At 32.4% G+C, this 13,440-nt stretch overlaps 1 protein-coding gene across 1 annotated transcript; it reads left to right on the top strand.

Annotated features, from left to right (window-relative positions):
- Window positions 1-10,672: 10,672 nt before the first annotated feature.
- LOC112758292 (probable CCR4-associated factor 1 homolog 11) lies at window positions 10,673-11,924 on the top strand. Its single transcript, XM_025806913.3, has one exon. The coding sequence runs from the start codon at window positions 10,971-10,973 to the stop codon at window positions 11,826-11,828; it is 858 nt and encodes a 285-aa protein (XP_025662698.1). The 5' UTR covers window positions 10,673-10,970; the 3' UTR covers window positions 11,829-11,924.
- The last annotated feature ends 1,516 nt before the right edge of the window (window positions 11,925-13,440 follow it).

Here is a 13,440-nt window from a genome sequence, read left to right as displayed (position 1 = left end):
ACAAAAACAAAAAATAATGCGTCTTATTTTTTATTTCAAGATTTATTATTGGCCAATAAATCATTTATCTACAAAAATTAAAATTCAAACACTTATTTAAATAAAAACTGATTATTTAATCAATTTTTTTTGTTTTTTACGATATCCTCCAACCCGACAGGTCAAAGACTAATACGCTGTGGTATTGAGTTTCATTTCAGAATTTATCACTGACCAATAAATTGCTACATGCACAAAACAAAATTCAAACTTCTGACACTTATTTAGCTAACTACTAAACCAACCCAACTTAATTATCATTTAACCAACTTAACTCGCATAATTTCTTCCTATTGGACCAAAGGGCCCATTTGCTTCTAATAAGCTCGCTTGTTTTAGAATTTTTAAAAATAATATTTTTTTAATTTAATTTTAATATATTATTATTATAAAATAATTTTATGTTTACATCTAATTATATAATGTCATATTAATAAAAATAATTATTTTTTACATAATAATTATTTAAAAAAATTAATATAATTATACACTGTATAAAACGTTTTATATTTTGGTACATTAAAATTAAACGATATTTTTTTGTGATATTTTCAAAAGTAATGTTACTAAAAGAAATAAGTAGATGCCGTAATAAAAATGTTTTATGTATATTAAACGACTTTAATTTTGATTTATTTATTGTATACAATCTTTTACATGATTATTTAATTAATTTTATTTTTTAGATAATTATTTAATCAATTCATGTATAGTAATTATTGTTATTAACGTGATATTTAATGTAGGTATATAATTATTTTATATTAAAGTTCAATTTACATAAAAGATAAGTATTATGTATTTGTGTGAATATTTATAATATTAGTTCACACATTGTTTTAAGTTAATAATCAATTATTAGAATGGTAAAAATATGCCTAATAAAATAATTAACTACGTATCAGACAAATAGTTTATTGTATTTAAAATAGTATGATAAGTTGATAATACTTTTTTATAAGATATTAAATATATATTTTTGAGTAACAATAAATGTATAAATTGTTTTATTAATTAAGTCCAACTAAAATGGTTTAAGACTATTAAAAATCATTTTTTATTACTCTCACTCATTTACTCATTTAAATTTTATTATTTACTTTAGTTAAATTTGATTGACAAAAAATTATGCATATAGTATTTTTTTATATTTTTTATACTTAATAACTGATTTTTTTAGCTAAACTCTAAAATAGTTTATGAAATTTACAAATTATACTAGTTTGGTTTCTTATTTGTCAATTATACTATTTATGTCTTTGATATTGTAAAAAATGTACTTAATTAGTCCCTCATCCTATTTTCGGCCATTTAATCTTGTCATCGACAGTGATATGGCACTGGCATGTCACGTTAGAGTATGTAACGGACAGTTGAATTGCCAGTTGAAACTATTTGATTCGATGTAGTTTCTCTATCTATTTTAACCCTAATTTTAACAGCATTTCTCTATCATTTTTCTTATTCTCTTTGGCTGCGTTTGTTTATGGTGGACAGGACACAAAGACATGGACAATACATATGTAAAACGTGTTTGGGTAGAGAGACATGGACAGTGGACACAGTGTCTCTGGGACACTTTTTTTCATTTTTGTGTCCACTTTTAAACGAAAGACACTGGTGGACACGGAAATAAGAAGGTGGACACGGGATTTTTAATGAAAATTTTTTCCTTTTTTGCCCATAGTAATTTTTCATTATTCCCCAATTACCCCCTTTTATTATCTTGTGAAAAACCTAACCTAAGCTTTCTGCCGTCGTTTCCAATACTCTCTCTTCTTCTTGCTCTCTGCTTCTACTCTTGATCTTCTTCTTGTGAAAAACCTAACCTAAACTTTTCTGCCGGCGTTTCCAGGTACTCTCTCTTCGTCTTGATCTCTCTTTCGACTGTTGATCTTCTTCTTACTCTTTCTATCGTGATTTTGTACTTCGTTCTGTTCTTCCTCTTCCTTCACTTCTTTCACAATAATATCCTCTTCTTGTTCTCTGTTTCTGTCTCTCTTTCTTCTTCTTCTTCTTTCTGATTCTGTATCTTATTTTTTGTTTCCTATTCTTGTCTTGTTTTTTTTTTATCTTCTTCTCTTTTCTGGTTTTTCATCTTCTTATCTCTTTCTTATTGATTTTTTTGTGCAGTTAATCTAATACCAATATTTCTAATAGCCAATTATCGCTTGTTCCTGTTACAATTCTTGGAATACTGTTCTTCTCTTTATCGGTCACATAACCAGGTATTACTTTGCATCTCTCCTTATTGCTTCTTATTTTTGTTTTTTTCTATTAAAAAGTATTTCGTTCTGCTTTATTTTCATTTTTTTTTGTTTTTAATTTTTTTATGATTTTTCAATCTGAAAATCATATAAAAATAAGAGCTACATTATTTTCTTTGATAAAATCTCAAATGTTTACAATGATAGTGTGAATGAATGAAAAAATTATTTTGAATTTTAATATGTTGATGTATTATGTTCATAATAAAAGAATGAATGAAAAAATTGTATTGAATTTGTCTCTTATTATTAGTTTGAACTAAAAATTAATATAATTAGTGAGTTTTGTTGCTGTTGCTCTTATGGCTGCTATGTTTATTGTTGCTGATAATTTTTAGAATGTGTTAATTATATAAGTTATTTTTTATGTGTTGTTTAGGAAAGAATGGAACCATCGGATCGCTCTGAGCAATTTAGACGATTTATTTTTTTTTATTTTATGATTCAGGCTGAGCTTGAAGTAGTAACGATATTAGTTTTGATGTTTGTATTTTTATATTTGAGAAAAAGGAGAAGAGGACATTTGTTGATTAGAAATAGAGAAATTAATACTAATCCCTTAAGACGGAATGTATTAAACCGCTTAATAGGAAGGGGCGATAGAAATTGTATTTGGGAATTAAGGATGAGCGTAGATGCATTAGGAAGATTGTGCGAGTTACTAAAAGTTCAAGGTGGATTAAGAGATGAATGTCGTGTAAGTATACCTGAACAAGTGATTACGTTTTTAATAATACTAGCTCATCATAAAAAGAATCGCACGCTTCAAGTTAGATTTTATAGGTCAGGAGAAACAATAAGTAGGTATTTCAATAAGGTGTTATCCTCGGTCATACGTGTCCAAAGTCTATTGTTTGCAAAAGCTGTTCCTGTTCCAGATGACTGCATAGATCCCAGATGGAAATGGTTTAAGGTAAATTTAGTAAATAATTGAGGTAGTAGTTTTGTATAATCTATAATTTTGTCTAGAATTAGTCTTGACACTTCAATTTCTTTGGTTTAGGGTTGTCTAGGAGCATTAGATGGAACATATATAGATGTGACTGTCCCTGAAAAAGATAAATCAAGATACCGAACAAGAAAAGGTAAGATATCAACTAATGTCCTAGGCGTATGCAATCGAGATATGAACTTTGTGTACGTACTTAGTGGATGGGAAGGATCCGCTTCGGATTCAAGAATCCTTAGAGATGCCATTTCACGTCGTAATAACCTCAAGATACCAATTGGTATGTAAGTATTAATTTTTGGGTAACATAAACATTTCAATGTTTTTAGCTCATTCAAATTCCATAGTCCTCATAATGTATCTCTTTCGATTTATAGGAAATTATTATTTAGTAGATGCGGGTTATAGTAACTGCAAGGGATTTCTAGCACCATATAGGCATACTCGATACCACGTTCAAGAATGGGCTCATGGTAGAAATGCTCCTAGGAATTTTCGAGAATATTTTAACAAGAAGCACTCTTCGGCTAGAAACATTATTGAGCGCTGCTTTGGTTTATTGAAGAAGAGATGGGCAATTTTGAGGAGTCCTTGTTTCTACAAAATTAAGACACAAAATAAAATAATTATTGCTTGTTGTCTACTACAAAACTTTATTCGGCTTAATATGGAATTCGACCCTGAAGAGGACACACTTCTTGAAGAGGAGCAAATGCTTATTGGAGATGATCATGGTGGTAATGAAGATGGCGATGATGACATGATTGAGAGCATAGAGGGCAGCAACGATTGGACTGCTTGGCGAGACAATTTAGCAAACGAAATGTACAATGATTGGATGAATTCCCGAATCAATTAGTTAATTTATTTGTTAGATGTGTGTTTTATTAGAATCTTTCAATTTATTTGGTTGGACATTTGTTGTAAGAGCTAATTGTAAAACTTTAATTATGTGAATTACATGTAGCACTTTATTAAATGTATTATATTTTATGAGTTATTACAATGAATACATTATGTATATCTTAAATGTTTACTTGAATTTTGATTGAGTTAATCTAGATTATAAGGACAAATGGACAGACATGTCTGGACTGACGAAGAGACAGAAGCATTTGTCGGTTTTATGGAGGAGCTTGTCATTGAAGGCAGAAGAGCTGATGCGGGTCAGTTTAGACCTGGTTCTTTTGAAAAGCTTACGGCAAAAATGAATGAGAAATTTCCAGGTGGTAGTTTTCAAATAAGCCATTGCAAGAACAAAGTTAAAAGGCTAAAAGAGAAGTATCAATTTGCAGCTGACATGGCAGCCTGTAGCGGTTTTGGATGGGATGATGTGAAGCAATGTGTGGTTGTGGATAACAAAGAGATCCTAGCTGCATATTTGAAGGTTGGTTTACTAGATTGAATTTACTAAATTCTTTTTATTTTGTGCAACATGTATTTTTGTCCTTTTATGATATTTTTGTAATTCCTTTCCCTAGAAACAAGGACAAAGGTTGTATACTCCAGGAAAGCCCTTTCCTCTGTATCCGCGTTTGGAGAAAATATTTTGTAAAGAAAGAGCAAGTGGAGTGGATGCTGTAAGTGGCAATGACGCTGAAGAAGAAGTCCAAAAAGATGGAGATGAAGAAATGGATGACGAAGAATTTTTTATGTTCAATTCAACTCAGGATTTCAGTGAATCTGTTCCCCAACAATCTAACTCTATGGCTTCATCCTCTGAGAGGAAACAAGGAAAGAAGCCACATTCATCTAAGGCGACGAAGGACACCAACATGATGAAGGAGCTAACTGAGACCCTAAAATATGTGTTTGATCAACATGGAAAACGTTTGGATGCATTTGCTCAGGCTATGATAAACACTCATGAAGAAAAAAAGGTTGGTGACATGCTTAGCGAACTTGGCTTCACAGATGATGAAATTATTTCGATTGCACTCAAGTTTTCCACAAATCCTCAACTGGAGAAAACCTTTTGGTCACTAGGACATACTCAGAAAGCTGGATTTGTCAGAGCAATATTGTATAGTTAGAGTTAGAGTTAATCTCTTCTCAATAAACAAATGACTGAAATTAGTATTATGTTTATGTTTAATTTGTGTGTTAGGATGTGACATGTGATACATTTATTAGTTATGTGGTTCTAATTTGTATTTTACAATGAGTTTTTATTAGTGCAGACTTTTAATGCAGAGTTTGACTTTATGTTAGTGCAGAATTTAGGATTTTGTTTTAATTTTGCATTGAGTTTATAGTGTAGAATGTTGATGCAGATGGAGATTGATTTGTTATTACATTGAGTTGTTATCAGTGCAGTTTTTTAATGCAGAATTTGACTTTATGTTTGTGCAGAATTTAAGATTTTGTATCCTTTTTGCATTGAGTTTATAGTGTAGAATGTTGATGCAGATGGAAATTGATTTGTTATTGCATTGAGTTGTTATTAGTGCAGTTTTTTAATGCAGATTTTGACTTTATGTTTGTGCAGAATTTAGGATTTTGTATCCTTTTTGCATTGAGTTTATAATGTAGAATGTTAATGCAGATGAAGATTGATTTGTTATTGCATTGAGTTGTTATTACTGCAGTTTTTTAATGCAGATTTTTATTAGTGCAGATTGATTTGTTATTGAGTTTTTATTAGAGAGATTGATTTGTTAGTGCAGATTGAGTTTTTATTAGTTGCTTTTTTATCCCACTAAAGAGAATACTAATCCATGCTTCCAAAGCAAGGCAATGATACTTTCTTCTTTCACATTTTGACTAAATTAAACAAGAAAGTTAAAAAAAGTGTGAATATCTATATCATAATTATCCTGAAGGGAAAATTGAGACGCACTTGCCAAATACCTATATCATAAGGAGTTTGTTTATTTCTTCCATTATAAATTTGAACCAAGAAGAAATGATTTGTGTTGTCCATAACATAAAATTTGATGAAACAAACCTTTTTCTTTAATTTGCAGCATTGCTCAACATAGAAAAAAAAAATGCATTATAAATGTAATAATGAAAACAACAAAATAAGTGTCTTAAGCAACTATCTCACCAAAGATGAGGAATATGAATAAATATTAAATAATGGTACAAAATTTTGACTGTGGTTTGTCATATCTGTATTGCTATTCTGTTTTTTTTTTTTTTAAAGGCTGGCTTATTCAAAGCAATACTCCTACCTGTAGCATCTTCAGTATCAAGCACAGTTTTGACTAAGCAATAGCAATAGCAATTCAAATAGGAAGTTTGTAAACTACAAATCCTTTAAATTTCAATACATTCAAAATCTTAACAGCAATGATAGTTCATCTTACAAATTAACCTTACAATACCCTACAGCACCATTGTGCATTTGTTCTTCAATGAATAACCGTATCATTAAAAACCAAAAAGGACTAGAAATAAGGAACAATCCCAATGATCAAGGTGGTTCTAGATTATGCTTGTGTTTCATCTGCCACACAGAAACATATGAAATAGACATATGCATTAGAATTAGAATTAGAATTAAGAAGAAAAAAAAACGAGATATAGAAAGACTCACAGCATTTTCAATTGATTCAAACCTTTATTCAACCTTTTCATCATGGAAATGGCGCAATGAATACCCTGAAACAAGAAATTAACCAATCTTACAATCATTGAACCCAATCAAATAATCAAATCAGATGATATGAATGGAAAGCACTGAGAAATAAAGAGACCAATCCAAGCAGTGGCAACGGAGGCAATGGAAGTCCCAACCGTGAAGACCATGCGGTGTCTCTCGAACGCATCTTGAAAGAAACAAGAAACACAAAACGACAATTAAAGAAGCAAAAACGACAATCAAAATGAATAGAGAGAGAGAGAGAGAGAGTGAAAAATTGACATTGGGGAGGAAGGTGTTGTTAACGGAAAACGAGTTGGAAGCGGCGCAAGAAACAGGCAACGTCGTGGAGAAGAGGAAGAGTTAGGGTGGCAGCCAAGGAGTGCAACACAGAGACAGAGACAGTGAGAGATGGGTATAAAAATTAAAATTAGATGGGCCTATTTTAGTAATTTTACATTATATTTTAGTCTTGTTTATATGTATCCAAACAGAATACTAGACATTACATCAGTGTCCTGTCCATTGTATCCAAACATAATACATAAAGAGTAATTTTTAATGTCTCTGTCTCAGTGTCATGTCTTGTCCTGTTTACAAAAAACAAACGCAGCCTTTGTTCACCAATGTTCTTCTTTTTTGTTGTTTTTATTTAAAACTAAAAGTAGAATTATAATTGGAAGTGAGTCATAATTAAAAAAAAACGCTATGCTATTAACATTAAGAACTCTAAGTCAGACTCCAGGTTTATGGGTGGCAAAATATTGTGGGTGCAATTGTTGTTCTGTGCTCCGATGATTTGCAACAGATACTAACCAAAATAAACACTTCTTCAATTATCTCAATTACAATGTAAGTTTTTTTTCTTAAAAATGATTGTTAAGTGTTTGTATGTTCATAACTTCTAACCCTACTTCATACAAATTAGGGACAAAACATGGCGTGAGGTTTTCCTCTGGAATGATGATGTAGAAGAAAAGCATAAAAAAATTATCTACTACATCTTTTTTTTTTATGGTAATCAGTGGCTAAGAGAAGGGGATTTAAATCTTAGCTACCCTTTTTGCAGAACATTACTTTTGTCCTTGTACAGAAATTTCAGGAGATATTTTTACTTTTGTCTCATAAGAAGTTGAGAGACATTTTCATTTTGTCTCGTAATAGATTGAGAGACATTTTCATTTTGTCTCCTGAGTGCATGAAGCAGAAACGAAGCAGAGAAGAGAGAATCACACCAAGATGTATCCTGATTCAGCTGCTAAGTGTAATGCAGCCTACATCCAATCTCCATCACAACAATGATGGAATTTCACTATCTTTTAACATAATTACATTCACCAATTCTCCCTAGGATCTACCCAATTCTATATAGGACAAGTACAGATTCTAACCCAACCTGAACTTGACTTTGACTCACTTTAGCTTTCAACAGCAAAGTACTCACCCAACTTGTAAGGGAACAAGTCCACATTCTAACCCAACCTAAACTTGACTAGGACTAAAACCTAACTTTCAACAACAAATTGCTAACCCAACTTGCAATAGAATCTTCCCATGATCATGACAACAAAACAGAAATACATACAAATAATTTTTGAGATAACTATGGCTTTTTTTTTAACTATTTGTTTTTTTTCACTCATTGACTTTTTCTTACAAAATCTCACATTTTGCCTTCTCTCAATGAAACATAGACAGACTAAATTGAGAAAAGGAAGTATTCAATGAAAGTCATGAAGGAGAAGAATAAACAGCTCAAAGAGCTATGGAAACCCAAACGTGTGCTCTCACTCCTTGCCTTCAAACCTTAGCCGTTCACCCTTAATATAGAAGAGTAAAGCTTCCAAGGTTGAATCACGTTCAACTCTAGCACTGTCTTCTTCTCCAACATTAGAGTAGCGGCAGCTTCACTAGAGGAGAGAGAGAGATCGCCCGAATCTGTTGCATGCATCTCTCTCATCTTTTTTCTTCCATCTTCTTCAATCTTGGCCATTGATCTTGACTTTGGCCTTACGAATTGATTCTGAGCGTTGATGAGTGTCTGACCCAAGCTAGTTTCAAACTTTTTAGTTTTGCTTCTTCCAGCTTGAGACTCAAAGGCTATCTTTGTCTTGGTGGAACAAAAACGAAAATAAACTTTTTACTAAGGAATATCTGTTTTCTGGCCGAGGCTGATCCTTTTCTTTTCTTGGCAACAAAAATCTTGAAGTCTTTCTCCAAATCTTTCCTTCTGTAGCAAATATCTTTCATAGCCTTTCTTCTTCATAGGTTTTTCTGTGACTTCTTAATTCTTCTATCTTCTTCTTTGATAGATTGAAGTGTTTGAAAACAAGAGAGAGGAGAGAGAAGAGAGAGAAAACTTTCAAAGAAAGCATTAAATGGAATTAAACCGAATTGAATTTTCATTTCCATTACCCAAGAGATAAAATAACGTGTGAAGCTTTCAAAGCACATTAAACTCAATTGAATTTTAGCTTCCAGTTCCTAAGGCATAAAGTCACGTTTTAGACTTTTGGTTTCTGGAGGAAGCTTCCTTGTGATCACCGAATGGTTTATGAAGGCTTTGGGCCAATTTGAGCTTCTTTGTCTTTTAGCCACTTGAAGTGAACAATTATTATTGGACTAAACATGTTTAGTAACTAAACTGGGCTTCTATCACTTTGACCAACTTGTTTATTTTTATTTTTTACACATGTGGTTTGTTTTCTTTTTCTTGGTTCAGCCGTTTCCCATTTTAGATAAAGACTTGAAGTTATAGAATGGGTTTGCTCAATGAATGATTAATGTGTGAGACATATTGTGTGCATGCATAGGTCATACGGAGTTTGGGCTGCATCTCAAATTTGTTGGTCCATTTTTGTTTAACTTATTTTTCTGCACACTAAACCAAACAAATCACACAAACAAATAATTCAATAATATTTAGTCATCATCTTAATCATAGTTTAGCTCTCTAAATTCACCATCATTTTCTCAAAGTACACAAAGCTCAGAGTGCGAGCAAACTCCACTCCGTCAAATAGTTTCACCTTTTAAACCCTAAACAACATTTACAGAAGATTGTATATTGTTAAGTGTTTAATTTCTTAGGAAGAAGAAGATGAAGTGATCATAGATTTTGAGATTTTAAAATTTTAACTCGCAAAATTTGTCAAACAATGTTGTTCTAAAAGTATTTTAGTGCCATAATCTGTACGACATTATTTTATGATGTATAACGTGAGACTCATTTGTCATGTCATTGCCGCTAACAATATTAAATAGTCAAAAATAAAACGAAAGATCAACTAAATACATTTTTTACAATATTAAAAATATAAATAATATAATTAATAAATTAAAGACTAAATTAATATAATTTATAAATCTCAAAAACTACTTTAGAGTAGAACTTTTTTTTTTTAATCTATCCATCATGTAACATGATTGTTATCTCATAAATGAAAACCAATCAACATAATAATACATATAGTCATCAATTTGAATAATAAATTATCCTTTTAATTAATTAAAACATAACATTTTTATTATTTTAATTAATATTTTAGTTGATATTATTACACTGCATAAATATATAAAAATATACAAAACTTAAAATTAGAACATTAATAAAAATAAAATAATAATAATAATAATAAATATAATTATAATTTTTATTACGTATAAATCACATTGCATTGATTTAAAAATAATTAAATCTTTACTTTCTTATTTTACAAACACATTTTTATTTTTACTTTTATTTTTAAACACACTTGACGAGTCCTAATTAGTAATTACATGCACACAGCACACAAAAAGGTAGCAAAGATTTTGAGGACCGACTAACGTAATTCATAATAATTTATTTATAATTAATTAAAAAGGTTGAAAGAAATAAGAAAGAGGGCAATGGCTAGTTGGCTACCAAAGCGGTAATTAGAAGGAAGGAGAGTTACGTAAACACCAAAATGTTGTTCATCTCTTTCTCTTCCTATAAAAATTCAATGACACTCTTAATCACTCTCTCTCTTTCTCTTCCTTCGTCTTCTCCTTCTTCTCATTTTCATTATTACAAACCCTAAAATGTAACCGTTCCCCCAAAAAAAAAACAAAAAACAAAATCGGAGATTCTTTTCAGCTAAACACCATGATCGTGCCTTCTCCGCCGTCACTACACGGCACCTCCTCCGCCGTCCCCGTCATCGTCACACGATCAGTGTGGTCATCGAATCTCGAATCGGAGTTCAAGTTGATCCGTTCCATCATCGGTTCCTTCCCTCTAATCTCAATGGACACAGAGTTCCCCGGCGTCGTAGTTCGCCGCCTCGCCGATTCCAACCTCCGCCGCCCCTCCGCCCACTACGCCGTCCTCAAATCCAACGTCGACAGTCTCCCAATCATACAGATTGGACTCGCTTTTTCGGACAACAAGGGAAACCTACCGAACCTCGGAACCTCAGAGAACTTCATTTGGGAATTCAACTTCAACGACTTCGACGTGGCGCGTGACCCTCACTCGCACGATTCAGTCGAGCTTCTCCGCCGCCAGGGCATCGATTTCGACCGTAATTTGAGATTCGGCATCGAGTCGAGGCGTTTCGCCGAGCTCATGATGTCGTCGGGGCTCGTCTGCAACGACGACGTTTCGTGGATAACGTTCCACAGCGCTTACGATTTCGGATACTTGGTTAAGATGCTGACGCAGAAGCAGTTGCCGGTGGAATTGGGGAAATTTTTGGGGTTGGTTAGGGTCTTCTTTGGGGATAGGGTTTTTGATGTGAAACACTTGATTAGGTTCTGTTCAAATCTGTATGGAGGATTGGACCGGGTTTGCAAGATGTTGAAGGTGGACCGGGTTGTTGGAAAGAGTCACCAAGCTGGTTCAGATAGCTTGCTGACCCTGCATGGTTTCCGGAGGATAAGAGAAGTTTACTTCGGTAAAGAGGATGATGCTGGTTTGGCTAAATATGCTGGGGTATTATATGGTTTGGAAGAGATTTTTTGATATTTTTCCGAGTTTTTCTTTTTAACTTTTTGTTTTAATAATTGTGTAGACTTTGCAAGTGGTTAGTCCTTAATAATGAAAATTTCCTTTAAATTATGCATGTATGTGTAGATGAGCTTCGATTTTACGTTTTGATTGTGTTTTTGTTAATAGTAGATTGATAGCATTGTTGTTGGAAGTGTGCATTTTAGAAGTAATGAATTTCAAGTAGAGTGGGATTTTAACGCTTAGATGAGGAATGCTTTGGATTCTGATTTTTGCTTCTCAGGCAACCATGGATGATGTTGTTGAGGCCAATTTTGCTTCAAATGGAAGCAGAGGAAGAGTCACTGATGGTTTGTAAGTCATACTTTACTCACATCTTCAAAGGGGGCAGATTTTCATCTATTCTTAGGGCTACCTATAAAACTTGTACATGATAATAGAGTAACAAAAAATGTTGAGCACATGAATGCAAGCAGTTCTGGCCTTACTTTATGCCTCAAAAATTGTACGTTCTGCATATACTCATTACTTAGTAGTTAGTATTATATACGATTGAATAGATATTTTCCAGAAATGTTTGTGCTAATGTATACTCAAGAATTCAGATAATGTTTTATTGAATCATATAGCTATTTCTGCCTCGGAAAATAAGATTGTGTCTGATGCAGATTCATTACTTAGTACTGTGCAGGTTGATGTAGTTTTTATTAGAAAATATCAATTCATCTTTAATAGTAGTGTTTTCTTCCTCAGAAGAGACTAAAGGGATGCCCTATCCAAGTATGCATTGGCTCAGAAGCATTTTAGTTGAGTTGAAACCATCTGTTGACAACAACCTTCCCTCTTTTTATTTTGCTACTTTGATGATTTTTGAAATGCAAGAGCTGCTTAGTTGAAGAATATAGTATAGAATAGTAAATGCACATGCTTCTATGATTTTGGATGACTCCTAATTCTTTGGTTGAAAAAACTTAATAACTGAAGAGCTTAGCATGTATACCATGTTCAAATGTCCAATTCTAATATGTTTTGATTTTTGGATTACTATAGCTAAAATTTCATTGTCTATTCAACCTTCTATCCAGTGAGTCTTTCGTAGTCATAGAGTAGAGCTAGGATATTAGTGCAGGATTTCTCTGTAGATTTATAGAACAGAATTGAGTCATCCACAAAAAGGTGGCTAACTGCTAGACTTTTTCTATAAATTTGAATACCTTGTATCATCTTATTTTGCCCTGGGTAGTATGAAAAAAAATCTTCTCCACAAAAAAGAGAGAGGTATGGAGACAAGAGTTCTCCTTGATGGATTCCCCTTGTTGGCTTAAAGAAGTCATAAGGTTGTCTTTCCATAAGTACAGAGTAAAAAACAATAGTGACAAGTTCCCAAATCCAAAATATCCATCTAGCATCAAACCCCATTCTCTCCATTATAAACTATAGGAAACTTCACTCAACTCTATCATTCGCTTTGCTCTTGTCCAATTTAATGGTCATCTCATATTCCAAACCAAATTTCTTAGTCTTTAAATAATGCATACATTCATGAGTCGCAAGAATATTGTCAGAAATCAGTCTACCGTTCAGGAAAACACTTTGATTGAGGTTAATAAGATCATTCATAAAATGT

The sequence above is a fragment of the Arachis hypogaea genome, chromosome 2 (genome assembly GCF_003086295.3).
Source record: "Arachis hypogaea cultivar Tifrunner chromosome 2, arahy.Tifrunner.gnm2.J5K5, whole genome shotgun sequence".
Taxonomy (NCBI): Eukaryota; Viridiplantae; Streptophyta; class Magnoliopsida; order Fabales; family Fabaceae; genus Arachis; species Arachis hypogaea.
The sequence above is the reverse complement of the archived record's forward strand: the minus strand, read 5'-3'. Positions and strand labels throughout refer to the sequence as shown.